The sequence below is a fragment of the Euprymna scolopes genome, chromosome 17 (genome assembly GCF_053919585.1).
Source record: "Euprymna scolopes isolate OS-2025 chromosome 17, ASM5391958v1, whole genome shotgun sequence".
NCBI lineage: Eukaryota > Metazoa > Mollusca > Cephalopoda > Sepiida > Sepiolidae > Euprymna > Euprymna scolopes.
In genome coordinates this window covers 51,049,452-51,075,852 of record NC_136498.1, presented here as the reverse complement: position 1 = coordinate 51,075,852, position 26,401 = coordinate 51,049,452, and the positions used below count along the sequence as shown (strand labels likewise).

The window sequence follows — 26,401 nt, the reverse complement described above, 5'->3', positions numbered from 1 at the left end:
TTCTTCATTAACATACATTTAAAAATGTGTAATATACATTTTTGTATCCTTTCTTTGCTGGCTGATATGAATCTCTTTGTTTTTTTTTTTTGTTTTTTTTACTGTCTTTGTAAAAATCTCTCTGCTTCTTGTCTGTAAAAATGTATCTTGTACGTTACCATTGCGATATCAGTAGGCACTTATCCTCTAGTTATATTGTTTTTGTGTTTCTCTTCTTCCTTATGCTTACATTTTTTGTGATAAAAATATTTTTGTTATTTAGTACAAGAATTAAATTGTTTTTTTATGAAATATGCAAAAAAGTCTTTAGATTGTTATCTTCATCAGTGATAAAAGTGTTCGGGGGGTAGGGGGTTCAATTTTAGTATGTGGGAAATATAATTGAAAACTTCAAATTGTAAGAGAAAGCTGAAGACTTGAAGATCAAAGAGACACCCATAGGCAATTCACTAACTAGCACAAAAGATGAAAAAGAAAATAATGACTCAGTGACCCTCCCCCTCCGCCCTGAAAAACCATCAAAAGTATATGAGCTGAAAAGGTTATATAAAAAATAGCAAACTGTGTGTAGTGTGAATATTACATTTTTTCCTAAAATATAATTTACTAAGTTTTCTTTTTAATATTTTAAATCCTTTTTCAGTTATTTTACAGTTTCAAGATGGATCATATTACAAATGATTTTTATTTTTTAGTTATATATATATATATATATATATATATATATATATATATATATATATATATATATATACTGACTTCACAAAATATACTTTCGTTTTTCTAATTGAAATGTATGTCAAATTTGGAGCTCAGGTATCACCTGAACCTATCGAAGCCTATTTTATACTAGCCTGGGTGCCCGGCATTGCCTGGGTGTTTGGAGGTGTGTATTCAACAAAAAGGAAAAAAAAAGTGGTAGTAGGCAAGCAGGCTTGAACCTGTACCGCGAAGGAGGAAAAGAATGTGAAAAAAAACAAAAACATGACGTCTTTGCTGTTGCGTCCATCGCTAAACCGGAAGTGACGAAGGTTTAAATTAAGGCTAGTCAATCGAAAAGAGGGGATGACTTTCATAAATATCGGCGAAAAAAACGACCCCTGCCTGTAGAAAAGTGCCCAGTTGAGGGTGGAGAAATTAATGTTTTTAGCCAATTTTTCGCTATTTGTCAGCTGAAGCATCAAAACGAGACCTATCTCGTGAAAATCCATCGCCTGTGTTGAAAGTTTTAGGCAGACATACATACATTTAAACCGACAGGTGAGATTTATATATATAGATAAAATCTTTGGGAGAGAGGCATGCTCTTGTATCCTTCTAGTAAAGTTTCATGTAATCGCCATTTTAATATAAATACAAAATATTTTCAGTTTCTTTTCTTTTTTTTTTTAAATTGTCGGTATCATTTGTGCTTCATTTACTGTTAAGGAATTGATACCTAGAAAATATTTGTTACCTCAACTGAATACTTTGTAACATAATATGGTTACAGTTAGATATTACAGATATTATCAGTTATATATATATATATATATATATATATATATACACACATATATTTGGGCAGCATTTTGTTTTCCAAACATTTTGTTAAATAGCACAGATGATTTTTGTCTGCATATTTTCTTGTTGATCCTTTCTTGATTTTTGATTAATGTTAGTTTCAGGTTGAAACTAGCAGCTAAATTTGCCATACTAGTTGGATACCCCAGTACTTCTGGAACTATTTTAATGAGGTTGGGTATCGAGCAAAGAATATTAGCTCTTACATGTTTTGGTGATACAAGATTAGTGGTAGTATTAATAGAACATTAGTATTAATATGAGATAATCATGTTCACACACCAGTTCTTGCCAGATGACTAAAGTTGAGCAACTATGAGCCTGGCCAGTACCAGGTGGGTAACCATTTGGGAACACTAGGTGTTGTATGTGCTTATCTTGGCAATGTTTACATTCGTCCTGAACTGGAATTAAAACGATGCCGACTTAGGAGAGGTATGGTTGGAGATTGTGCAATGCTTTCCACAAAACTTTCACGTGTAGGCATCCTTTAGTGGTTATCCGTAATCTGTCAAGACTGAATGGTGCCTTTCGTATTGCAGACATTTTAGACCATTTTCACTGTTATTGAAATTAATTTTATTAATTACTGTTTTATTTTAATTTTAATTTTTTTTAGCTTGTATTTGTAGGGCTTATAATGTCTGTAATTTTAGTTTTTTATATTCTAATGTGGTTGTATAATCTTTGAGAATTTTAAATGGGAGAAGAAGGTCGGTATTTCTTACACAGCAGAGTATGACTTCAAGTATACAAATTCAAAAATTTTAAATAACATTTAAGTCGGGTTTTGAAAGTAAAAAGTTCAATAGAAACTTTTATTCAAAACTGAAAAAATGACATGTTCTCCAGAAACTGCCAATACGATATAATTATTTCCCTGTTCATCATGTACGGCATAATCTCATTGACACACCAAAGTGAAGCAATGTTGAGCCTGGTTAGTACCAGGTGGGTGACAAATTTTGAAATCCCAGGTATATGTAGGAGGACTTTGACACCTCTCTGCAAGAGTTGCAAAATCCTAATGTCGTCATCTCCCCTAACGGAGATATACATGCGACTGGAGACTGCTTGTGAATTTCATACTCCCAAGGAACTTGGTCCTGGATATGACCTTAAACTATATCCAGTGGTGAGGCCCCAGCTTGTGGGCTTTGGGGAGTGTGGAGCCACCCTTTAATTACTATTGCTCCCAGGTCCACTCTGACCCGGAGTGGTAGTACCTGTTAGGGTTCCAACTATGGGTTAAATAGAAACCGACTTGAAAACAACAAATATATTCTATTAAAAATTTTTTCTTAAAAATATTTGGATTCGGCATTAAATAACCCGAAAAGGGTTGATATGCCGTAAAACAAAAACAACCAACCAACCCATGGAACTTCATCCTTTGGAGGAAACAGGTTAAACCTGCATAGGGTTAGTGCCATTTCCATTCTCTCATCAGAAAAAAAAAAATTAAAACAAATGTGCATAAATTTAGCTGAAAGTCAGTCAAAGAAATGATAGAAAGTCGTCAGTTTATTTAAAGAAAATTATATTTAAAAAAAAGTGTTCATTAGTTATGGTTTTAAATTAGTTTACTGCTAATTTGCTTCCAAAACTTTGAATTAAATATTAAGAAAAGAAATAATCTATGTTTTTCATGGAAACTCTGAAAATGTTATTTTGTCATTTTATCACCATGCATTCTTCATCTGTACACGAATGTTTTAGATGGTGGAAGGAAGGGTGTATAATTTCATTGTAGGTAAAATGATAAGGGAGGTGGTGAGAGAAATTAAATGATGTAAATAATTAAGAGGGAGGGGGATGGAGTCTATTATGATATAACAATGTATTCTGAAATCCTTTAACTTTGTGAAAATTGGACGTACCTAAAAGTTTAGTATATTAATTCTGTTAAAGTGTGGTTAAATTCAACCAAAGTTTTTTGCTAGTTTTAATAAATCTTAATAGTAGATAAAACCTTTTGGGATTATTCTATATTGGATACGTTTTTTTTATGATGTTTCATTTTAGTTTGACACGTCTGCAGCAAGTGTCGGGGGACCTTGCTTGAATTTGATCATAAATTTTTGTTAATATTGTGAAACGTGTAAAGAAAAAAAAAAAAAAAAAAAAAAAGAAATGTCTTAACTAAGAGTATTTTTATAAATCTTTTCAAATATCATACGTGTTCGATAAATTATCAATAACTATACTTTTAAAATATCTAATTTGCATTGATGAATCAGTTCAGGTCACTAAATATTTACTCAGGTTCATGGATTGTCTAGTTATTAAACTTCTCAGAAGATATTCTAACATCTACAGCTTTTTTTTTTTTCTCACTTCCATGGTTGTATAGAGGTTATTAGATCTAAATAATAGCATGTGCTTACAAAATGTGTATTATTTGGATTATTGTTCTCATCTTGAATGTTTTTTACACAACGTTATTGTCAATGTAGCCTCCAGTCTTCTTCAGGTGCATCTTGTTGAACTTTGGAATCTGCACAAAATTTTGAATGGGACCCTTTATTGAATCCATGGAGGGTCACATGCTCTTCTTCTGCCAGTCATGACTGGGTAGAAATCTTAAGTATTTCACAATTGCATTCTTTGTATCATCCGCACTGAGCATCGAACCTTCAACCTCCAGAACAGTGTAATTTACAACTGTATATTACCTCATACTTTATTGATGAAAAGATTCCCAGGTTCAACAGTATCTAGTCATGGCTGATCAAACAAGAGCAAGATTAAACAAAAAGATCCCCCGTTCAAAATTTCATACAGGTTCCAGATTCCGACAAGAAGGATAGAGGTTATATAGACTGAAATGTGAAAATGACATCTATAAATATAAAAGTGAAAATGTATGTATGTGTGTTCGCTTTTTCTGTGTGTTTACAAAAGGCTTTTTTCAGAGAAGCTGTCACTTGCTTCACAACTTTTTAAAACTTTTTATATCACATATAAATTGTAATATCTCACAGTTAACAACGAAGCTCGCCTGTCTATTTAATTTGCTCAATTTCGGGAAGATAAATATTCAACATTTGTCGCTCGCCGCATGTGGGTTAGTCTTTTTCCTATAACATCTTGGGGGGGGGGAAGTGTTCAGCAGTAAATGAAATCCCGCAGTCAAACTTGACCTCATTAACTCATTAAAACGGGCACCTGCTAAATCCAAGTAATTATATAAATTCAAACGTGTTTCCGTTAGCATGTCGCGGTGGGTCAATGGTTAACGTCGCACGTTTTTTTTTTTCACACTTTAATTTACAACTTTGCCTCAAGGGTTCGGGTTCGATCCTCATACTTACTTTTTTTTTTAACCCCCCCACCCCACCCCCGGAGTTTCCATACACACCTCCAAACACCCGGGCAACACCGGTTACCCCTCGCTAGTCCAAAATAAAAACAAGTCTAAATAATCCAAAGTATCAATTGTTATCTCCAAAAATTCTGAAAAAGGATGTTGAATATTTTTTTTTTTGGTAATTGATGTAATGATACTTTTATTTGCATTTCCATTTTCAGTTCTCATCAATGTTTTGGTATTTATATTCTTGTATTTCCAAATTCTTACTCTTTTTCTTGTGTACACAGACAGAAGAAGTGCTGCGCATGCTCCTCCTTATGAAAGCTTCCGTAGACGACCCCGTGATGATTCACAGGTACGACGAGGTTCCCTTGATAGGGGGCGTACGGGTTATGAGAAGCGGCGCAGTTGGTCCCCTGACGATTACGGCTCAAGTCTTGACACATTCACTCCTGTCACTTTAACTGTCACAAGTTTCTTCAAACAAGTAAGATTGATTATTTATTTATTAATGCAGTTTGTTTGTTGATCGACTTTATTAGATTTGATTGATCTTAACAATATACAAACATTATTCAGCAACTAATGCATCTCTTAGTTCTCCTCAATCCTTTTGTAGTATATCAGGAAACCTAGATTGCTCAGTATCTGCCATGGCCTTGTAGATTGCTCTCTTTACTCCCCCTTTTGCCACCAGTTTCACTAAACGTTTTCTCCACTCACTCCATGTAAGCTTTTAAAGATTTATAATTTTGTCTTTCTTTTCTATTAAAATATGAATTTGCATAAGTTCCTTAACTGCTACATAATATTTAAGCTTACAGTCATTATTTTGAAACCAATATATTTTTTCTAAACTGTCAAAAATAAAGAGCTTTTTCTATGGGTGAGTTATAACTTTTGAAAGCATTATTTTGTAAGGTTAAATTTGTAAACTTTAAAAAACCAACTAATGCTGTATAATCTTTTATTAAATAAGAAAAAAAAAATTGGGAGGGGGGGGTTCATTAACATCCAGCTAATCATGGAAGAATTTTTTTTTTTTTTGTTGATATGAAGTCCAGGGATGATGATACCTAAAAGAAAATTGTAATGCCTGATCTCATTTAGGATTGTATTAAGGGCATGACTAACTGCTATTCAATTTTTTATGTCAACAACGTGACACACATCAACTGGATTTGACTTTAATACAGTCGTCAACAAGATCGGACCATCGCCTTTAGAATTAACATCACAACCAAAATGGGAAGAAAAAAAATTACAAAATCTTCTATGATCAGGGTGGATGTCACTAAAAGTCTCTGTAAAAGAAAAAAAGTTAAAAAAAATTTTTTTCATTTAATAAAAATGATTATGTAATATTACTCTGTTTTTTCCAAGTTTTTAAATTTAACTTTCTGAAATAATGCGTTCAAAAAATGTGACTAACTCCTATTCAATTTTCGTGCCAACCACGTGACATACATCAACCAGATTTGACTTAATACAATCATCAACAAGATTAGATATACAATTTCTTTTCTAAGGGCCATCAACCCCAGACTTAACATTACAAACAAAAAGAAAGAAAAAAAAAAGGAAAATTACAAAGTCTTCTATGAATAGGGTGTATGTTACATAAAGTCTAAGAAATAAAATGATTTTTCATTTAATAAAAAAGAGAATTTTATAATTATTTTTTGTATTATTTGGACTTTTATTCTCATCTTGGTTGGTTTTTTTCACGTTTCACAATGTAACCTCCGAGCATCTTCAGATGCAGTCACACTGGATGTTATTGGTGAATAGTGAAAATTTTTTGGTTTATCTTCTTTCCCAATGAACATAGCTGTTAGAAATTTAAAATGTAAATAGCGCCAGTGTGAATGCACCTGAAGATGGTCGGAGGTTACATTAGCCGAAACGTTGTGAAACAAAAAAAAAAGAAAAAACAACTAAGATGAGAATAATAATCCAAATAACACAAAAAAATAATTATCAATCCTCATCTCAAAAATATACATTCATCATATCAAAAAACTGGAATGGACCCGGAGTTAATAACAAACTTTAAAAAAGATTGGCGCTATTTGCGTTTTAAATTTATAACGGCTATGTTCGTTGGGAAAGCAAATAAGCCAAACATTTCTTCACTATTCACCAATAACATCCAGTGTAAATGCACCTGAAGATGGTCGGAGGTTACATCGGCCAAAATGTTGTGACAAAAAAAAAAACTAAGATGAGAATAATAGTCCAAATAATACAAAAAATAATTATAAATCCTCACCTCAAAAAATATACATTCATCAGAGAATTTTATATTTTGCATTTTAATTTTTTGCGGTTCTTAGATTATGTGAGGTCTATATACAAATTACAATAAATTAGCCGCCTGCAAGATCGACATCTTTTTTGGTTAAAGTTCTATTTTTTGTGTCATTAAATCTGCAAATCATTTGTCTCTTTCGCAATCAGAATTTATTTGTTGGCTTCTAATAGTCTAAATGGTGGTTACATCTTCTTGGGGTGAAATGAAAACGTTAAAAACAAAAAGGTGAAAACTTTTATGACAATGGTGAGTATAAATTTTAAAGAGAAGAATATAAAACTATGAAACACTCGGCTTTTGTCTTCAACATTTCAACCCAGTCCGAAGGTTTTTCAGTTCAAGTGCAAAGAAACTATCACAAATATTTAAAAGATATAGAAAACAAGAAGGAAAACCTAAAACATTAGAGACTTTATCAAAATTTCATCCTTATTTAAGGGACTTTATCAGGGTGATTGATCTTCAAAGAAAATTTAAAACCACAAGTGCATTTAGAAATGTTTGCTGTGTGCGATGTGAAAAAGGTATTCTCTTCCTTCCTTTGGATGGACGTGATTAAACTTGTTAAAAGATATACAGGATATAATTTCAACAAAGAAATAATTTTAAAATTATCTATATATTAATAGGATAGTGTGTGTGTTATTTATTTTGTGTGTCACGATTACATCCGAGTGACTGTCGTTTGTTATGGACTTCCATTTCTTCTAATAAATAATTTTACCAAGAATTCTTCATAAGTTTTGTTTTGCTTTCGATTATAGCTGATGGCACTCCAGTAATCTATTTTTTTTTATAAATAATTTTATCAAGAATTTTTCAAAAGTTTTGGTATTGGTTTCGATTATAACTGAAGGAACTTAAGTTATATATATATATATATATTTTTTTTTTCCTGCTGGTCCTATATTAATACAATATAAAGTACTTGCATTGTATTGGGAACAGATGAAAATTGCTGGTACATAGGTTAAAATCGTAGTTCCAAATAAATAAATAGGAAATTGTTAAGTAATAATCAATTCTAAGTGAGGTTGAAGATTCAATTTTTAGTAGGGGCTACACTAAGATTACAAATTACTTATAACTTCTACCTAGTTGTTGTTGACAGAGCAAGATCAGAGCTACTCCCGTGGATTAAACAAAAAGTTCCGTTCAAAATTCCATACAAATTGCCAGAGCTTGATATACTTCTGTATCAGGCAAAAAATATGAATCTACACCAAAAATTAGGAAAAATTATGAAGTAGAATTTTAATTTAAAATAAAACACAGTTTTGTTGTATTTATGATTCATAAAGAATATATGTAGAAAAAACATAGTTTTTAATAAATATGATTATTGTCTAGAATTCCACATATATTAAAAACTCCAAAATAAAGAAAAATATGTGATGTATGTACCCATAATGAAATGAAAATATCATATTCCAAAAATCACTTAAATTAATCTAGTAGTTTTATTTTATAACGAAAATCATTTTTAAACAATTAATGAAAATTCGTAGGCATTACAACATATAGTATAAATTATTGTTAAGTTATCTCCCTTTGTTTCTACTGATTTTTTTTTCAAAATGATGAGCGAAACAGTCATTCTTTAGATACTCATAAAAGTTGATTTTATTATTTAAAAATAAAACTTTAGAAGTTTACATGATTTTTTAAACATATTTTTGTTTGGTTATTGGTATGTACATCATACAGATTTTTTTTTGTGTTTTAATCTAGGGGAAATCATGGACGCGAACCAGATGTATTTGTCAATAAATCGATTTAAAGTCTTAGTAGTCTGAAATGAATAAGTGTTCAATCATAATCCATTGATTATGACTGTTTGATTTGATTGAAATAAAATGTTTATTTGCTGCCATAGTATTGGAGAGTTATTTCTTTAATTATTTGTAGGAAAGTGATAAGCTGAGTGATGAAGACTTGTACAAATTTCTGGCTGACATGAAGAGGCCGTCATCAGTGCTTAAACGGCTCAAGGCTATACCAGGTAACCATTGTTATACTTACATTGCTTGTGACCATTGTTCTTTTCATTTTTTTTATTTCATTTTCTCTAAATCAGTTCTTGTATGTGGATATTCCTTTCTCATTTCAGATATCTTTCGTCTTATTTCAGAGTTTTTGAGATGAGGATTGATAATTGATTATTCAGGCTATTATTCTCGTTTTAGTTATTTTCAGAATGTTTCAGCTAATGTAACCGCCGACCTTCTTCGGGTACATATTTTTCAACTCTGAAATTTTTATGTTGCAATATAGATTCTCAAGTTTGAAAATATGCACCTGAAGAAGGTCGGAGGTTATATTGGATAAAACGTGAAAATAACAACCAAAATAATAATAGTAGGCTAAATCTTTCTTTATTGAAATAGTAGATTCCTGGTTACACCTTTTAATGGAAGTTGAATGTTTTGCAATACAGTAGAACCCCGGGATACGGTGGCCCTAGGATACTTTTTTTTTAGGTTAGGATGCACGATACAATGTTTTTCCAGCCCCTAGTTACAGTATTTGCCCTGCCTTACAGTGTTTTATAATGTTATTTGATTATATAGATGTGTATTATATACTGTACTTTATTTTGTTACTAATTTTTAATATGTACTGTATAAAATTTTGCTTAGGCCTCCGCCATATGTTGATTTCGCCTTAAGATCCCAACTGCGGACCAGATTAATGCCGTATCCTGGGGTTCTACTGCATTTGCATATGATGATAGTTTATAACTAATGAATAATCAAATAATAAAAAAAAATACTCATAGATGTTTAATTTTTATTAAGTCTTTGAACAAAACATTGATGTCATTACAGAGTTCCTTTGATACCTGGATGTCCACTCTGCACACGAATTCTTTGTATTTGGCATTAGCTAATCGCGCCAACTGCACAAGATCGAGCAACAAACTCCACGCCTGTTTTCAAAACTTCATACCATTTGTGAGGCACACGGGTTAGTTGGTCTGCACGATTACAGTGTGATGCCACGAGCGTTACAGTACCGACAGGTCATACTCCGATACTAGACTCTTCAGGGTGTTTAGCTTCCGCCGGATTAACATCTTACTGGCTGCCTTAGTGCGGAGTCTCGTTCGTCCCATAAGAGTGTCGGACACCCGATGGTAGACACAGAGAGAATCCGTTTACAAGTCATTTCGGCTGATGTAACCTCTGATCTGTAAGTGCATCTTCTCAAACATTGGAACCTATACAGAATTTTGTATAGTAATAAGCAATAATGCAACATATTGAGGCAAAATTAGGTTTAAAGCACATAAAATCCATACAAGAATTGTCCACATGGAGCCATGGTTTAACAGTTAAAGGTGTTGATTAACAGTCTTAAATGATTGTTGGTACTTATGCAGAATAAGTAACACGTTATCGTTGGCATATGCTTAACCAATGAAATTGCAACAGCTGATAATTGGCCAACAATATTTTTTGTGATTTTTTTTTTTACAGTATCTTTTGTTTATTAGATTATCTGAAAGTACAAAATAGTTAAAAAGCCTCTCCACTCCCTACGTTAAGAATGACTTTCTAAATAATATTATTTCAGCATGGTTCGTATACTGCACAAGTATCTATTTTTTCATTGAAATTACCATATCATAACTGTTTTTGATTATAATTATTTTCCTTAATTTTTAAGTATTTGTTAGTGCTTGTAACATTGGTCATCGTTTTCAGTAAAAAAAAAAAACAACAGTTTTCGTTCAGCATCCTAAAATTGCCAGCATTTTCATGAAGAAAAAAACACATAGTTTTCGTCCAGCAGTTTATATAACCTGCCCCAAATATGCCGATGATAATGTGTTCCCAATTCTACATAAGTAATAATTATTGTATGGTTTGATGGTTCACTCTTTACTACAGAAGATAATGACTAAGAATACCACAAAAAAAAATAGCACATAATCATGATTGTTGATTAAATATTCAGTTCAAATTCTGTGTAGGTTTTCGAGTTCAACATAAAGATTTCCAAGTTTGAAAAGATGCACTCAAAGAAGTCGTAGGTTACATCAGCTGAATCATGAAAATAACAATGAAGATGGAATAACATTCTAACTAATCCAAATTTTCAAACCACATCTTTAAAATCACCAAAACTGGTGAATGTGCAGTGTAATCTGGTACTGTAATTTTTTGTACATTGATAATTTAATGATTAAATGTTGCTGCAAAAAGTAAATTGAACTATCAAATTACTATTAAAATAACAAGTGTGTACAAGAAAATTTTTAGTTTTTTAATTTCTTTTGGTTTGATAACATGTTCTTAAAATATTTTCAATTGCAAAAAAAATATTGAAATTTTCAAATTTGAATCTATTGATCTTCTAAAAGATTTCTTTTCTATTTTTTTTTTCCAGGCATTCTTAAGTTGGATGCATTGCCCTGTCCTGAGGAAGTTGTATGCTCACGTACTCCAGAGTTATATAAAGTTGTTCCTTTTCCTGAAGATAAACTAAAAGAATGTTGGGAAACTAAAGAAGTTTTAGAATTCCCTCCAAAAGAAGTTTATATACCATACACAACTTACAGGTAATTTCACAACATATATTTGTTAATTAAAAAAAATGTCATCCATTTGATTCGAAAAAATTAGCTGTTTTGAATTAAAATAAAGTTGTTAACGAGTAAGTGGTTAAAGATTTTATGAGATTAAAAAAAAAATTAGATTTAGTATACTATCCTGAATTTTCTTCACTTTTATTATTTATATATTTTTTCCATATCAAATATAGGTTGCAAGTTGGTCATAGAGGTACAAAGTTATTTTCTCCATCAAACCATCTTCTCGTGCTATCAGATTAGGCTGTCTGAAGATACCAGCTTCCTAACCTAAAATGCACCAAACATTGATGTTAATTTTTTTACTTTTCCTTTGGAAAACTCAATCATGTTCTACAATGCCCAAAACAAAAGCAACAATTTTCCTCTACAGAACAACTAAACACCATGAGTAAATATTTGAAGATAAAATAGCTTGAAGCATAAAAACTTTTACCAAAATGACCGGATTTGGCATTAAATAATCTGAAAAGAGTTGCTATGCCGTAACAAAACAAGCAAACCATGAAACTATCATTTATGTTAATTTTGATGTGCCATTAAGGTCGTCCGTGACAGTCATCCAAGTTTCTTCACCCTGCCTTTTCTTCAATTACTCTCAATTAAAATGTGTGTACATCTGTTTATTCAACCAGAGCTTCGTTCAACATGTCCATATCACTACAGGCAATTGCAACACAGATCCGATTTCAGTATGTGCACTTTCAGCCTTCATAGTAAGGAGTTGGAATTAACTCTTGTCATCATGATGCACACCACAAATCCACCAAATCATAGCCTTAACCCTATTTGCCTGTCCCTCCATGATGGCATAATTAGACACAAAGTTAACGTGAAAGAAGCACTTTGGGTAAGGGCAAAAATAAAAATTGTCTCAGTCTAGAAGGAGTTCTACTTTTAATGAGAACAGAACAGATACTACAGGGTGGAATGATGAAAGTGTCGCCTTAAAGAAAACAACACTGCAGCTTTATTTTAAAACTTTTATTGAAAAAATTAATTCAGGTAACTTGATTATGTAGCAGAGCTGACATCTATTTCATATAGCTGCCTTCAGCCGCAATCACTGCCTCTGTATGTGTCCGCAACTGGGAGCATGCCTTTTCCACAAGAGCTTGTTGAATATTTGATGGATGGCGGCGATCAGGCTAGCTTTGGCATTGTGGGAGATCATGTTGGTAATGTTTTTGCCGTATGACCAAATGAAGTAGTTCAGTAGGTTTAGGTCGGGGGAGGAGAGGAGCTAGTGAGAGAAGAATACAAAATTATAGCACTCCTTCTGAAGCCAAGCTTAGCTCTCTTTGAACTTGTGGGCCGCCACACCCAGGGTCTGCCAGTGGCCACCTTATTGCACCACGGATAAGCACACCCTTCAGTACATCCAGGTACACTTTGATGTTGACTTTCAAGCTATCTTTGAAGATGTGAGGTGGCATGATGTGGCCATCACTTGAAACCAACACTAAAGACCATGAGCATGGCCGGATACTTTGTTTTCATCACCTTGGGTATGTCTCTGTTATTCGTGGCAATCCAGCGATGCATTTTGAGGGTGTTGGCAATGGTCCTGTTGTCATAACTTAGATCAGTAGAGAGCATGAGTTGTACAGCGGCACATCTCCGATCTCACTCATTGAACATTGTGTCACTTTCAGACATAATAGAAGGCTCCTATCACTCTTATGATTTGTACACAACTGGCCAACTAGTAGATGGTCTACGACAAAAAAAGAAAACCGATATTCATCAAACAGAAATGGAATCACATCATCTTTTCTAAGTGTCAATTTTATTGTTCCACCCTGTACACTTTGCTCCTAGTTGAAAAAAGGCTGAATCATGTCCGTGTCATTCCTCAGCATCTTCAGAAAGACTGGATTTGTGGACATCCAACATTTACTTACATATAACATTGCACTCTGGACGTACCTATTGTCTTGAATGTATAAATTAAGACAAATATAAAACCTTCTTTTGAACTATTGTAAGAATTTTTATTTTCCATTATTCAATAATTATATGAAATAAAACTAAATTCCAATTAATGAAAAATAACAAAATTACAGTTCAAATTTTTGGTTTCATTTTTCTATCATAAAAAAATATTCATGTGTGCTTTTTTTTCTTCTTTTTCCTTTTTTAGAAATATATTATATGTTTATCCAAAACATCTAAACTTTGTAAACCGTCAAGGCTCGGCAAGAAATATCGCTGTAAAGGTGCAATATATGACTGGAGAAGATGACAGCGATGCTTTGCCTGTAAGTCTTTTTGTAGAATCTATCTACCTTTTCTACAGACATCAAAATGCAAAAAAAATGAGATCTTTACAACAATCGCAGGACTAATAAATCAGAAAACAAAATCATTGAATGTAAATTCATTAACAAAATACTATGCTATGATTTAAAATAGTTAATAAATAATTTAGATTACTTCAACTACTCTTACCTTGGTTTTTGTATTTACAACATTTTGGCTAATATAATCTATAATCTTCAGGTGTATCTTTTCACATTTAAGAACCTTCTATTTGAACTTAGGAATCTGTATTTCAAACTTCAGAACCTCTACAGAATTTCGAACTGAACCCTTTAACCTAATAGGGTAGACAGCCATAGCTAGGTAGAAGTGTTAGAATAAATGAGAATGATTTGAAATTGCTTATATATCCCAGAGTTCAACTAAAAAGTTTGAAAAGATGCACCCAAAGGAGGTCAGTGATTATATTATCAGAAATGCTGTGAATATAAAAACAAAGATGAGAATAGTAGTCTGAATAATACAGATTATCAATCCTTATCTAAAATTTCCAAATAGTCAATAGATACAGTTTAAGAAAATCTTTTAAGCAATGTCTTAAGAAAATTTTACATATTGTTATACTTTCATTAAAAACAAGGGAAGCATGCATGGTCCCCCATGAATGCACAGTGAATGAGGCATAAAAAAAATGACTAAGTTCAGCATTTGTCCCCCCCCCCCCTCTTTAGCCCCTAAAGTTTCCAGAGGATGTCAAATCCTGGTGAAAATGAACAAACGGTGCAGTTTTAGGCCTTAACATATGTAAATTTGAGTTCTGCACTATGTAAAAAAAAAAAAGAAATGGCTAATCCATCATTTGCCCCCCCCCCTCCCCATTTAGCCCCAAAAGTCCCCTAGGTATTAACATATTTCAATTTAAGTTCAGCACCATGCAAAACTGCTAAAGAGACATACACAGAAAATTTTGGACAAATACGGTAAAATAGTCCCCAAAATGGATTATTTTTATGAGCCCTAAAAGAGCCCCTATGGAACACCCAAGAGTTATTGCGAAGTATAGACAAAGAAAATTATATAGAAATCAGTTTGTTACAACTTTTCAGAAAGTTTTATAAAAATCCAAGGCATCAATTTTTTTTTTAATAAGCACAAAAGTGTTAATTTTAGTCAGAGTTTTCCCGGAAAATGTGTTGTGTTACTTTTTTTACTCATATCATGTTCAATGTTTGTGCAAAATTTTAAAAAATTCCAAGGCGTAGTTATTGAGAAAAGTGTGGACGGACAAATGGACAAGGGGGAATTTACAGGTCCACATCCAGCTAAACCTAATACTTCCAACTCCTCCAATACCTTTTGTTATAATTTTGTTACAGTGTGAGGCAGATAACAAAATTATCTCTGCTGACTAAATTCTTTGAACTCTTTTGTATTTCACCTGTTAGTTGATTTTTCCTTAAGTTTTACTTACATTTTAAATGTGTTTTAATATGAACATGTTTAGGGTGTGATTTCACACGCTTGACATTATTCTCACATTGCCTATGCACTGTTCCAACATTTCAAAATACAACCGATGAGATACAACGCGCGGCTCTTGACAAACAGACTTTAGTTTCTCCAAGTTTACAACACGGCAAGAAAGAAGAAAAGAAAAAATAAGAAAGAGAACAACATACTGGGGATGGAGTTTAGCTCCGAAATATATTTATGTTATAAATTACAAACAAGTAAATTATTTGTTTATTTTCCTAATATTATGTTGTGATTTGGCTTTCCAGCACACTTGATGCATATTTTATTTTATTCAAATGTTTTTTTCAGATCATTTTTGGCAAATCTAGCTGTCCAGAATTTTACAAAGAAGCCTACTCAACAGTGACATATCATAACAAGTAAGTGTTTTTTTTTTACTTTGTTAAATTTGTAATCTTTTAAAAAATTTCTTTTAAAAAGTGTCTGTTAAATGTTAAAGTGTAAGTGAAACCTGTTTGAAAATATATATTAATTTTAATACTATTGAAGTTCATTTATATTAACAAAAAAAATTATTATTTCTGTTTTTATATTTTCAAGCCATTAATCCTGCATTCAATTATGTATTAATATTTAAATTGTAAAAAATTCATTTATTTTGCATTCAATTATTCAACAATATTTTCCAATTCAATTGTGTACTAATATTTTAATTGAAAAATAACTTTTATTATAACATATCATTAATTTCTCATTCAAATATACAGTAATATTTTAATTGTAAAATTATAAGTTATTACTTTCACCTTTAATTATGTAGTAATAGTTTAATTGTAACATCCATTAATTTTGCATTCAATTATGTAGTAATATTTTAATTTTAAAATTATAATAAGCATTTAATTTATGTAATAATAATTTAATAGTAACAACCATTAATTTTGCATTCAATTATAGAATAAAGATTTTATAGAATATGTATTAAAATTTCTTTATTATTTTAATCCTCCACATAAGGGAGCTTAAAAAAAACAAAAACAAAGCAATACTTAAAAGATTGTCTCTCTCTCTCTCTCTGTTTTTCTCTCTCTCTCTCTCTCTCTCTCTCTCTCTATATATATATATATATATATATATATATATATATATATATATATATATATATACATACTTGTAGTTCCTGTCTGTCTGGTTGTTTGTTCATAAACTCCTAGAGAGAGAGAGGAAGAAGAAAAAAAAAACTATATTGGCTTTGACATAAAATTCACCAAACATTGATCTTATTGTTTTTGTTTTTTTTGCTTTCTCTTTGCAAAACTCAATCCTGTTCTGCAAAGTCAAAAATAACAATTTTCCTCTACAAACAACTAAACCAAACTCTATAACTACGTATTCAAAGATAGAAAAGATTTAAAACATAAAACCTTTTTCCAAAATGACTGGATTCAGCATTAAGTAACTCAAAAAGGATTGATATGCCATAAAACAAAACAACCAAACACTCCATAACTATATATTCATATATATTCTGTAACTATATTACTCAGAGTATTTAAACAAGTAAATTTCATTTTGTTCAAATGGTATACAGCAGTAGTGCCAGGCCTGCTTTTGCACTTTAATTTCATAAACAGGTATTATGATGTTTTACTTAATTTAATTATTTAATTTCATTACCTGAAAATTATAGAAATTAATAAAACAAATGCTGACAAAATGTTTAGGGTTTAAAATAGGAGGAGTGCTAGGAAGTCCTCGTTCATTCTTCTTAAATGCAGAACGTTCCTAGAAGGAATTAAAGACTGTAAATTTGCAGAAATTTAAAAAATTAATTTCACTTTAATATAGTTTTTAATTAATTTCACTTTAATGTAGTTTTTAATTAATTTCACTTTAATGTAGTTTTTTAATTAATTTCACTTTAATGTAGTTTTTTTAATTAATTTCACTTTAATGTAGTTTTTTAATTAATTTCACTTTAATGTAGTTTTTAATTAATTTCACTTTAATGTAGTTTTTTAATTAATTTCACTTTAATGTAGTTTTTAATTAATTTCACTTTAATGTAGTTTTTTTTAATTAATTTTACTTTAATGTAGTAATTTAATTAATTATTTTAGTTTAATGTTGTTTTTTAATTAATTTCACTTTAGTGTAATTTTTTAAAAATAAATTTCACTTAAATGTAGTTAATAGCCATTGTTTTTCATGTGTTTATAAGCCAGCTTTTATCGAAATAAAAAGGTAGTAGTTTCCATATAATAAAAGTTTGTAGAGAATTTAATTGTGGTTGCTATAAATTGTTTATCTGTTAACTATTCTGTCTTTTGTCCTTTCTGTCAAGCTATAAATCTGAAGAATTAATTTTCAGGTCTCCTCAGTTCTATGAGGAAATCAAGTTAAAGATGCCTGCCAAGCTGACCAAAAGTCACCACCTTTTGTTCTCGTTTTATCATATCAGTTGTCAGAACAAAAAAAATGAGCCTTCTCCAGTAGAAGTCCCTATTGGATATTCCGTAAGTATATGAACTTGTTAGTGTATAGAATGAGCTGATGAGCAAGGAAACAAACGATTGAATTCCAAAACAAAATACATACAGAATACGTTTTACTCGGAAATATATGTCTTAAAAGTGGACACTTGTTTATTTTAGTGGTTTCACGTTGTAGTTAGGTTCCAATGGTATTCCATACATATTTTGTTTTGGAGTTCAAGTTTTAATAAATATTAGAAATCTCCAAATATTTATGAAAACCTTTTCAAATTTGCTAATATATAATCCTTTAAATTTAATATCAAAATACACATGTAGATAAACACAAAGCACACAAATGCACCCGAGATTTAATGTAAATTCTATATATAACAATATTAGTTTCAGAAGAGAATGTTTAATTATGTGGTTTGTTGACGTGATAAAAAAAAGAATAATATTTTTTTTTTTTAGATGATATCTTATTTCTGGTTTTTGGGAGTTCAATGAGAATGTATTCGGGGTCTAACAGCGAGAACAGGTTTTCTCTCTACTGATTCCTGTGTTTTTTTTTAAAAGCTCAGATTTTTATATCCATGTCGTCAGCCATCTTTTTGTGATTTCCTCGACAAAGTCTGGTTCCCAGGGGTTCGCTTATTGCACTCAATGGCCAGCCTCGTTTTGAATATCACTTGTAGTTGAGAGTGTACTTCTATTTACTAGTCCTCACACTAATTAGAAGAAGGAGAGAGTCTGTTATTCCATTAGAAGAGTTCCATAAATATTTGGAAATTTCAAAAAAGTTTAGTGAATATAAAATAAAAAGATACTGATCCAACAGGTCACAGTTGGTCAAGTAGCTTTTAAAAGTATATAATTTTTAATTTCAGAAATATATTTTCTTAAATGTCTTGAAATAAACCTTGTATAACGATAATGTTGTGATCATGATGCATATCTGGTGAAGGTCGACTGAACACATTGAATAAATAACTACAATACAAAAGTAAAGTAGAACAGATATATTCAAAGTAAGAAAGTATATAAAAATATTTACATAGCATCCAGTGGTATAGTTATGGGGAGACCGTCCCTGGAGAAGGTGTCGGCTGGGTGGTCGTCGACTCTCGATCTCATGTCTTTGATGAGTCTCTCGCTGGGTCTCTCCCGTCTTTACGGTACCAACCATATTGATATAGTTGACCCTCCCCATATACTAATTAGGTAGATTCTACCACAACAATATCATACCTCGAGTGGCATGAAATGATGTGCATTGTAAAAAGTTACAGTTACAACTGCACATTCATTGTTGCTTGTTCCTAGAATCTGAAAGTTGGACGTTTGGGTCATCGACTTCGTTGAATGGCTTCTTTCTACTTGATTCAGTCCATATCTAATGTTTCATGTTAACCGTTTAACAGCTCTATTATCTATTTTGTTTGCAATTTTGTGTTTCAGTGGATGCCTCTTTTGCGTGATGGGCGCCTCGCTGTTGGCGAAACCCAGTTACCGGTCTCCATGGAAAAGCTACCTCGTCTATATTCCATACATCCTGATGTAAGTAAATTTGATCTTTTCAACTTAAATTTTGATAAAATTTGGAAAGATATCTATTTTTAAAATAACTTTGACAAATGGACTCAGTCCAGTACAGCATTCGCCAACCTGTTGAATTTCATGGACTAGTAAATGATCACTAGTATGAAATTTTAGAGAAAAAAAAAGGATAGTGACATCTATTATTAATTGAGATTTGGTATTTGTTCATCTGAAACCAAAACTATATTACTTCTATATGTGAAATGAAACTATTCTATAATCATCTTTTAATGTTCAATTTAGCAGATTATGATTTCTGACTAATATACTATTTTTCAATGCTCAGTCCGGTGTAGGGTGGGTGTGTTAGAGAATGGATATAGAGAGAGAGAGGAAGAGGTGAGTTATAATGTAGACACGTTGGCCGGAAGTAAAAGATCAGCTGATTTGATTGCGTGTGAGTCATGTGATCAGGTTAGCTGAATCATTGAGATTTGATTTGGACTCAGAAGACAACGGACGGCTTCCCGTTGTCTCCTCCTCTTCACTTGGGGGGGGGGGCGAACGCTGACGTGTGTAGAAGAAGAACCCACACAGGCCGATTTCACTTTCCAACTTCTGCAGGACATCTGGGAAAAGTGAAATAAACTATAGAACTAATTCCTTGTCTTGGAGTGATTGAATCTTCATCCAAAAACAGGTATCAAGTCTCCCTCCAGGACGAGAAATTTCCAGATGGTCCAACATCGAAGAAGCAGAGGTAGGTTCTGAAAATACATGTCACTCACACACGATTCCCTTTATGATACAACATAAATATATAATCAAACACGTCATCTCTTCTAATCCATTATTAGAGATGACACAACAAACACTCAGCCCTTTATTATAGAGCAACAACGTAACAGGTGTAGATTTTGTTTTTTTATCATGATACCATTCTCCCAAGCATTATCTCCTTTTTTGAGGTATGTGTGTATAAGGAGGGGATCATATAGTGTCTATTCTGTTATAATATCATTCTCTCAAGCATTACCTTCTCCTTTGACGAAGCAGTGCAGTATTGTGTTCTTTTTTCATCTATGCTGGCAAAAAATATGAAGTCGAAGGGAACATATTGCTAGTTTATCTAATAATAATAGGAAAACTTGTTTTATTAATATGAAATGTACTCATTAAATTATGGTGTAATTATTTAAATATCACATTACCTCTCTTCTGAGGGAAAGTTTAAATATCCCATAACTTGCACTGATTAAAATACAAGGGTTGTTATAAATGCAATCATATACATATAAGCAATCAGTAAAGATAAGGTTTAAACTTGGAGTAAATATTAATATTTATATAGTAATCCCAACCAAATAAAAACAGATTATTTGGATTATTACAAACATTTTGGATTTTAATTTGAGTGTACATGTCAACAGCATAATTCCGGATTCTTCTTATGGAACCATTGTCTCCTATTATCGTATTGATAATACTTTACCTCTCCATATCTTTCATTTGATTTTTTAATCCTTGACTTTTAATATATCCTCGTATTTTAAGATTTTCCCCCCATTTTACGAACTTTTTGCACAAAAAAGTTTCTTTTTATTCATGACTAGATTACAGGTAATGCTGTTTCAATTAATGCTAATACCAGCAAATTCATAGCTTCACTATAATATTCATTTGCTGATATCTTTCCTCTGATTAGAAGAACGCATTTCTTTGAAACTCTGCGGATTCAGGAAATTTCAATATATTTTATTTGAGTATCCTGTTGAACAATAAATTCATGTAAACTATATTTTTACATTCTTAAATATTTATTACTATATATATATTTTAATGATGATCATACCTGATTAAAAATATATATAGTAACAAGTAATGATTTATAATTAGTAAATCTGCACATCTAAAAACAAATAGATTTAAATCATACTAGAATTGTCCACAAGGATCCCTGGTGTAATGAATAAAGTACTATGTAAAATTCAGTTTTAAGTGACACTTTTTTGGAGGTTTGAGGTTCAATCCTCAGTGTGGGCAATGCTAGTAATACAATTATAAATTACTTAAGATTTCTACCTGTCATGGCTAATAGAACAAGAACATGCTACCTTTGTAAAGAGTTCAATTCAAAATTCTATGCAGACTCCTGAGTTCAACAGAAAGATTCCAGAGTTAAAAAACTTGGAGGTTATACTGAGAATAACACTCAAAATGAAAACTAGTCCGAATAATCCAAATAATCAATCCTTGTCTTGAAAATTCAGAAACATGATGTTGCAATATTCTTTTATGTAAAAAAGAGTATGATTAAAGACAAATGGAAGGTTCTACTAAAAGTCACTGGTCATAGGAACTGACCAATCAGATGGAGCCATGTTCTGTGCGAAACCAATCAGAAACCGGAATTGCTCCATAAAATTATTGGATCTTTTAGAATTCCTGCACATAATAGTTTGTGTCCACACAAGAAAGGTTTTTGCTCTTTATCTGCAAAATTTTAAAGTTCAAGACTTATACAGATTAGCTACTCACTAAAAACTTTTTCATCTCCAGGATGTATACAGATTAACTACCCATCAGAAACTCTTCTGAAATTAAACATGACTTTCATTTCAAAGCATAATCACAATGAGATTTAAGAAAAAATAAGATTTTCTGAGTTTTAGTAGTATGTAAATTACAATTTCGTCGAAAATTAAACAGAACTCTTAATAATCACCATTTGTTTAGATTTTCTATTCTAGCATGTTCTTTCTGGTTATTGGATCAGTAATAAAATTTGGCGCTTTTACACTATCAGAACAAAATTTCGGAAATCGTAAAACTGAATTTCACATGAAAACAATGGTATCTACATATTCTTTGTATTTTTAAGGTGATTATATCTGAATTACGAAAATCGATAAGGTAGAAAATTATTTATTAAAGAAAATAAACAATAGAATTTGATGAAAACGATCGTAAGACACAGAGTTCAAAAGTGGGGGTGTAATTTTCCATTTTGATTTAAACAAGATGCCAGCAATTTTTCACCTGTTAACATGATTATAGTTGTTTTGTTTAATAATTCAGTAATATTCAGGTAATTTTAACTGCATAATTTGGAAGCTACCATTGTAACTTATTAGAATTGACAAAAAAAATCAGTTGAAATTATTGTTTTTTATCTGAAAACTCCATTTATCGACTACAAAATCTCGTCCTAATTCTGTAGAAGCGCATAAAATTTTGTTATAAGAAATTCTCCTTTTTTAAAAATAACAATGCACCCACTCCCATTTAACAGCAGATTTTCTTTATTTGTTATTCAATACTTTATCTTTCAGAATCACAATATAAAATGGATTGATAGCCATAAATTACTCTTCTCTGTGAATATTCATTCGGTCTCATCTGTTCATACAGAGGTAAGTTCGTTGTTAAATTTGTGTCATATTTATAATTATATTATTATGAGAATAATATGTGTGATAAATGTTTGAAATTAGAATTTTAGAAGTAAATGAATAAATCAAAGGAGATAATTTTTGCTACGTAAAACAAAAATGTAAAGGTCTCAAAGAAAACAAATTAACATTTTTATAGACAATTACAATTTAATAGTTAATTTTCATAACAATTAAAAACAATAAAGAATTTCATTAGGAAAAAATATTAAAATCAATTTTTAACTTTATTGTAACTAAAATCTATTTAAATGATGTATTGAATCTTAAAGTTCCAGTGTCATCAATGTAATTGAAAAATTATAAACCTTCTGTCTCTCCATCACTTAAAATCAAATCATATATGCTTTAAGTACTTGGAACATTTAATATTCTTGATTATGTTTAGTTTCTGAGATAAACAAAACTTTAATTTTTACACTGTTTATGAAAAAAGAATTTTTTTTTTCTTCTTTTTTTTTAAAAAAAGTTAAAATATTTTCTAATTCCTTTTTATATTTTTCAAATGATACTTTTTTAAATTTATTATTGCGGACTATTATCCTCATCTTAGTTGTTGTTTCATGACGTTTCGGCCAACTATTCCTCTGACCTTCATCAGGTGGTAACCACGACGGGATAGGAACTCCGAATCTCCTGTCTACATCCTCAGCAATTACTGCCTTCCATAGTTGTTGTTGTCTCACCATGTTTTTGGCCAAGTAAACCTCTAGCCGGCTTTGGGTAGGATTGAAACCGCTATCTTAGACAATTCTCACCTGGAACCGTAGAGATTCAACGTCTCCACCTGAAGAGGAATAGTTGGCCGAAACGTTGTGAAACAACTAAGAAAGATGAGGATAATAATCCACAATAAATAAATTAATAAATAATACTCATCTCAATGGTGAATTCCAATTAAATAAGATACTTTTCTTATTAGGAAGAGAATTTGGATCATTTCTTGAATTTGTGCCACTCAGCTCAAGAGCAGAAGCTGAGTCCGCGTATGAATGAAACTGGTTTTGAAAATGAATTGCGTCGTAGTGTAATGGATCTTGCTTCAAAATGCAAAGAAGAAAATTTGGTCAAGTTTCTGACACTGGTTCTGGACAAATTAATTTTGCTGATGGTTAGACCACCGGTCATTTCTGAACAGATAAGTGAGTAAACTATTTCTCTCTCTCTCTCTCTCTCTCTCTCTCTCTCTCTCTCAAATTTTTTTTTTTAATAATTTTTTTCTCCATTTATTGTCTCACTTCCTTTATCCAGGGGGTCAGATGAGTTTGATATTTCAAGAACATTCTCTAGTTCTCACTGTTTATCAGGTTGACTCTCCAATTTCTACTTTGTATGATCTTTCTAATCATTTGCTTTTAAGTTGTCCTTGACCGGACAAACTTCCTGCAATTCAGGTCATCCATGCTTTTTACTTGACGGTCATGATCTCACACGAATTCATTAACACTACTACAAGGCTACAAGTTTAAAAGAACTCTTTGATAAAGAAAATCCTAAACCGTTCTAAATTTCTTAAAACAAGCAAATCTTTACCATAAAATATAAAAACCATCAAATAACAAACTATGCCAAAATATTGGCCGAATATACCCAGCGAAAATCGATTCTGAAAGTATCAAAAATTTTAATCTTGTATATAGCATTAAATGACCCAAAGAAGGTTGATATGCTGGTTAAACAAACAAACAGACATGCTTCATGATTTAGGAGAACCTATAAACTGAGCAAATGTAGTACTTTCAGCAAATCCTCTGATCTAAGATTTTTACTATAATGTAAAATATCTTTTAACTTTTCATCAATGTAAATTTCTTAAACTCAAATCAATCCATATTTTCTCTTGTGCTAAAAATATCTTTTATTTTGTTTTACAAAATGCTGTAATTTGTTTTAAGTTTGTATAACTATGCCTCCACCCAAATGCACTTGCTGTATTTTTTGTTCATCTTTTAGCAATATCTATCAAAATTTAACCCACATGTTTTAATTGAACTATAACATATGTAATTTAAAAATTAAAAAAACTGTTTCCTTTCTTGTCAGTTTTGATAATTTTTCTTTTTTCATTTTTAACTTGAAGTCTAAAAATATTCAACAGATAAAGGCTCATGAAATTAACATCATTGAAATGCTTATTTCATTCTCTATGTGTACAATTATTTTAAAAAATTCACCCACAAAAAGAGACGGGACTTGTTGAAGCACATTAGGTTTGAAATTTTGCTGTTGTCTAATGAAAGGATGTTATTGGCTTGCAATGCTACTTTGTGGTCGCTCCTATGAGACCCAGATTTGAAAAGATAAATAAATTACTCCTATAAAGCTGCCAACATGTCTAATGAAGGAAATGCGTGCTATGGATAGGAAAAAATCCAACACAGCAGTGAGTTATCGGCTTTTCAGTATTCCCTCCAACATGACACCTAATATTTATATAGTGAAATTGATACTATTTAATTAAAAAAAAATTTTTTTAAGTGCCACAATGTTAAAATATGAATACAAGATAGGCTTATTTGATACTATGTTATTTTGAATAATGAATTTGAAATAAAATTATCTCTTATCAAGGCCCAAAGGCCACTTAAGGATAAGCGATGTGTTCAATTTATTCTCAAAATTGTTAGTTGAAAGTGCAGAATAGTTAACAATTGATTATTTAACCACAACATATTTGATGCACGTTATTTCTTTTCCAGTTAATGTGGGCCAGACATGTTTTGAGTCAATCTCAGTAATAGTAAAGCGATTACATGGACTTTTAGAAGATCGAAATGATCAACATGGCCGCAACATGGTACTAGCAGCTTACATCCAGTATAGCTGCACTTTGCCTCATCCAGACTTAAGTTCAGGTAAATATATGTCTGGTTATTTTAAATAAAACTGTTTCTTTTTGACTTCTGCTTTTTGTTTAGTGAAAGTCGTTGCAAGGCTTCGGTGTATACAGAGGAAAAGTTCCCTCTGATTAATACTTATGCAATTTTAGTTTAATTTTAGAATTCTACATAAAAAAAAGTTTTTACTTTGAACTGCTTCTTTTTAGAAATGGTTTTATTTTTAATAAAAAAATGTTATAAACAAAATATTTTTTTATTCTTGAATTTTTTTTTTAATTAAAAATTTGTTAATGGTGAATATTTTTTTATTGGATATATTTTTTATGGTGTATAATAAAAATATTTAAAAGTAAAAACTATTTTTCATGTAACCTAAAAAAAAAAACATTTCAATGCGAAAACTAAAACATTTTTATTACAAAATACTTAAAAACATCCAAGTGAAGAATATTTTTATGTAAGTGTTAAAATATATTTTTTATTATAAAGCCATCCTGAAAAAAACAATTTCAAAGTAAAAACTATTTTTATGTATAGTTTTAAAATTAGACTAGAATTATGCAAGTATTAC

At 31.1% G+C, this 26,401-nt stretch overlaps 1 protein-coding gene across 4 annotated transcripts in view; it reads left to right on the top strand.

The window, feature by feature from the left end:
- Nucleotides 1-26,401, top strand: part of LOC145296754 (dedicator of cytokinesis protein 7-like) — a 250,331-nt gene that overhangs the window by 73,656 nt on the left and 150,274 nt on the right. For all 4 annotated transcript variants that reach the window (XM_080142795.1, XM_080142793.1, XM_080142792.1 and 1 more), the window contains exons 12-21: nucleotides 5,164-5,363; nucleotides 9,099-9,192; nucleotides 11,583-11,754; nucleotides 13,928-14,045; nucleotides 15,871-15,941; nucleotides 17,894-18,038; nucleotides 19,458-19,556; nucleotides 22,871-22,951; nucleotides 23,913-24,132; nucleotides 25,690-25,845. In XM_080142795.1, the coding sequence (XP_079998921.1) occupies nucleotides 5,164-5,363; nucleotides 9,099-9,192; nucleotides 11,583-11,754; nucleotides 13,928-14,045; nucleotides 15,871-15,941; nucleotides 17,894-18,038; nucleotides 19,458-19,556; nucleotides 22,871-22,951; nucleotides 23,913-24,132; nucleotides 25,690-25,845 (1,356 nt within the window). The remainder of the gene's footprint in view (nucleotides 1-5,163; nucleotides 5,364-9,098; nucleotides 9,193-11,582; nucleotides 11,755-13,927; nucleotides 14,046-15,870; nucleotides 15,942-17,893; nucleotides 18,039-19,457; nucleotides 19,557-22,870; nucleotides 22,952-23,912; nucleotides 24,133-25,689; nucleotides 25,846-26,401) is intronic.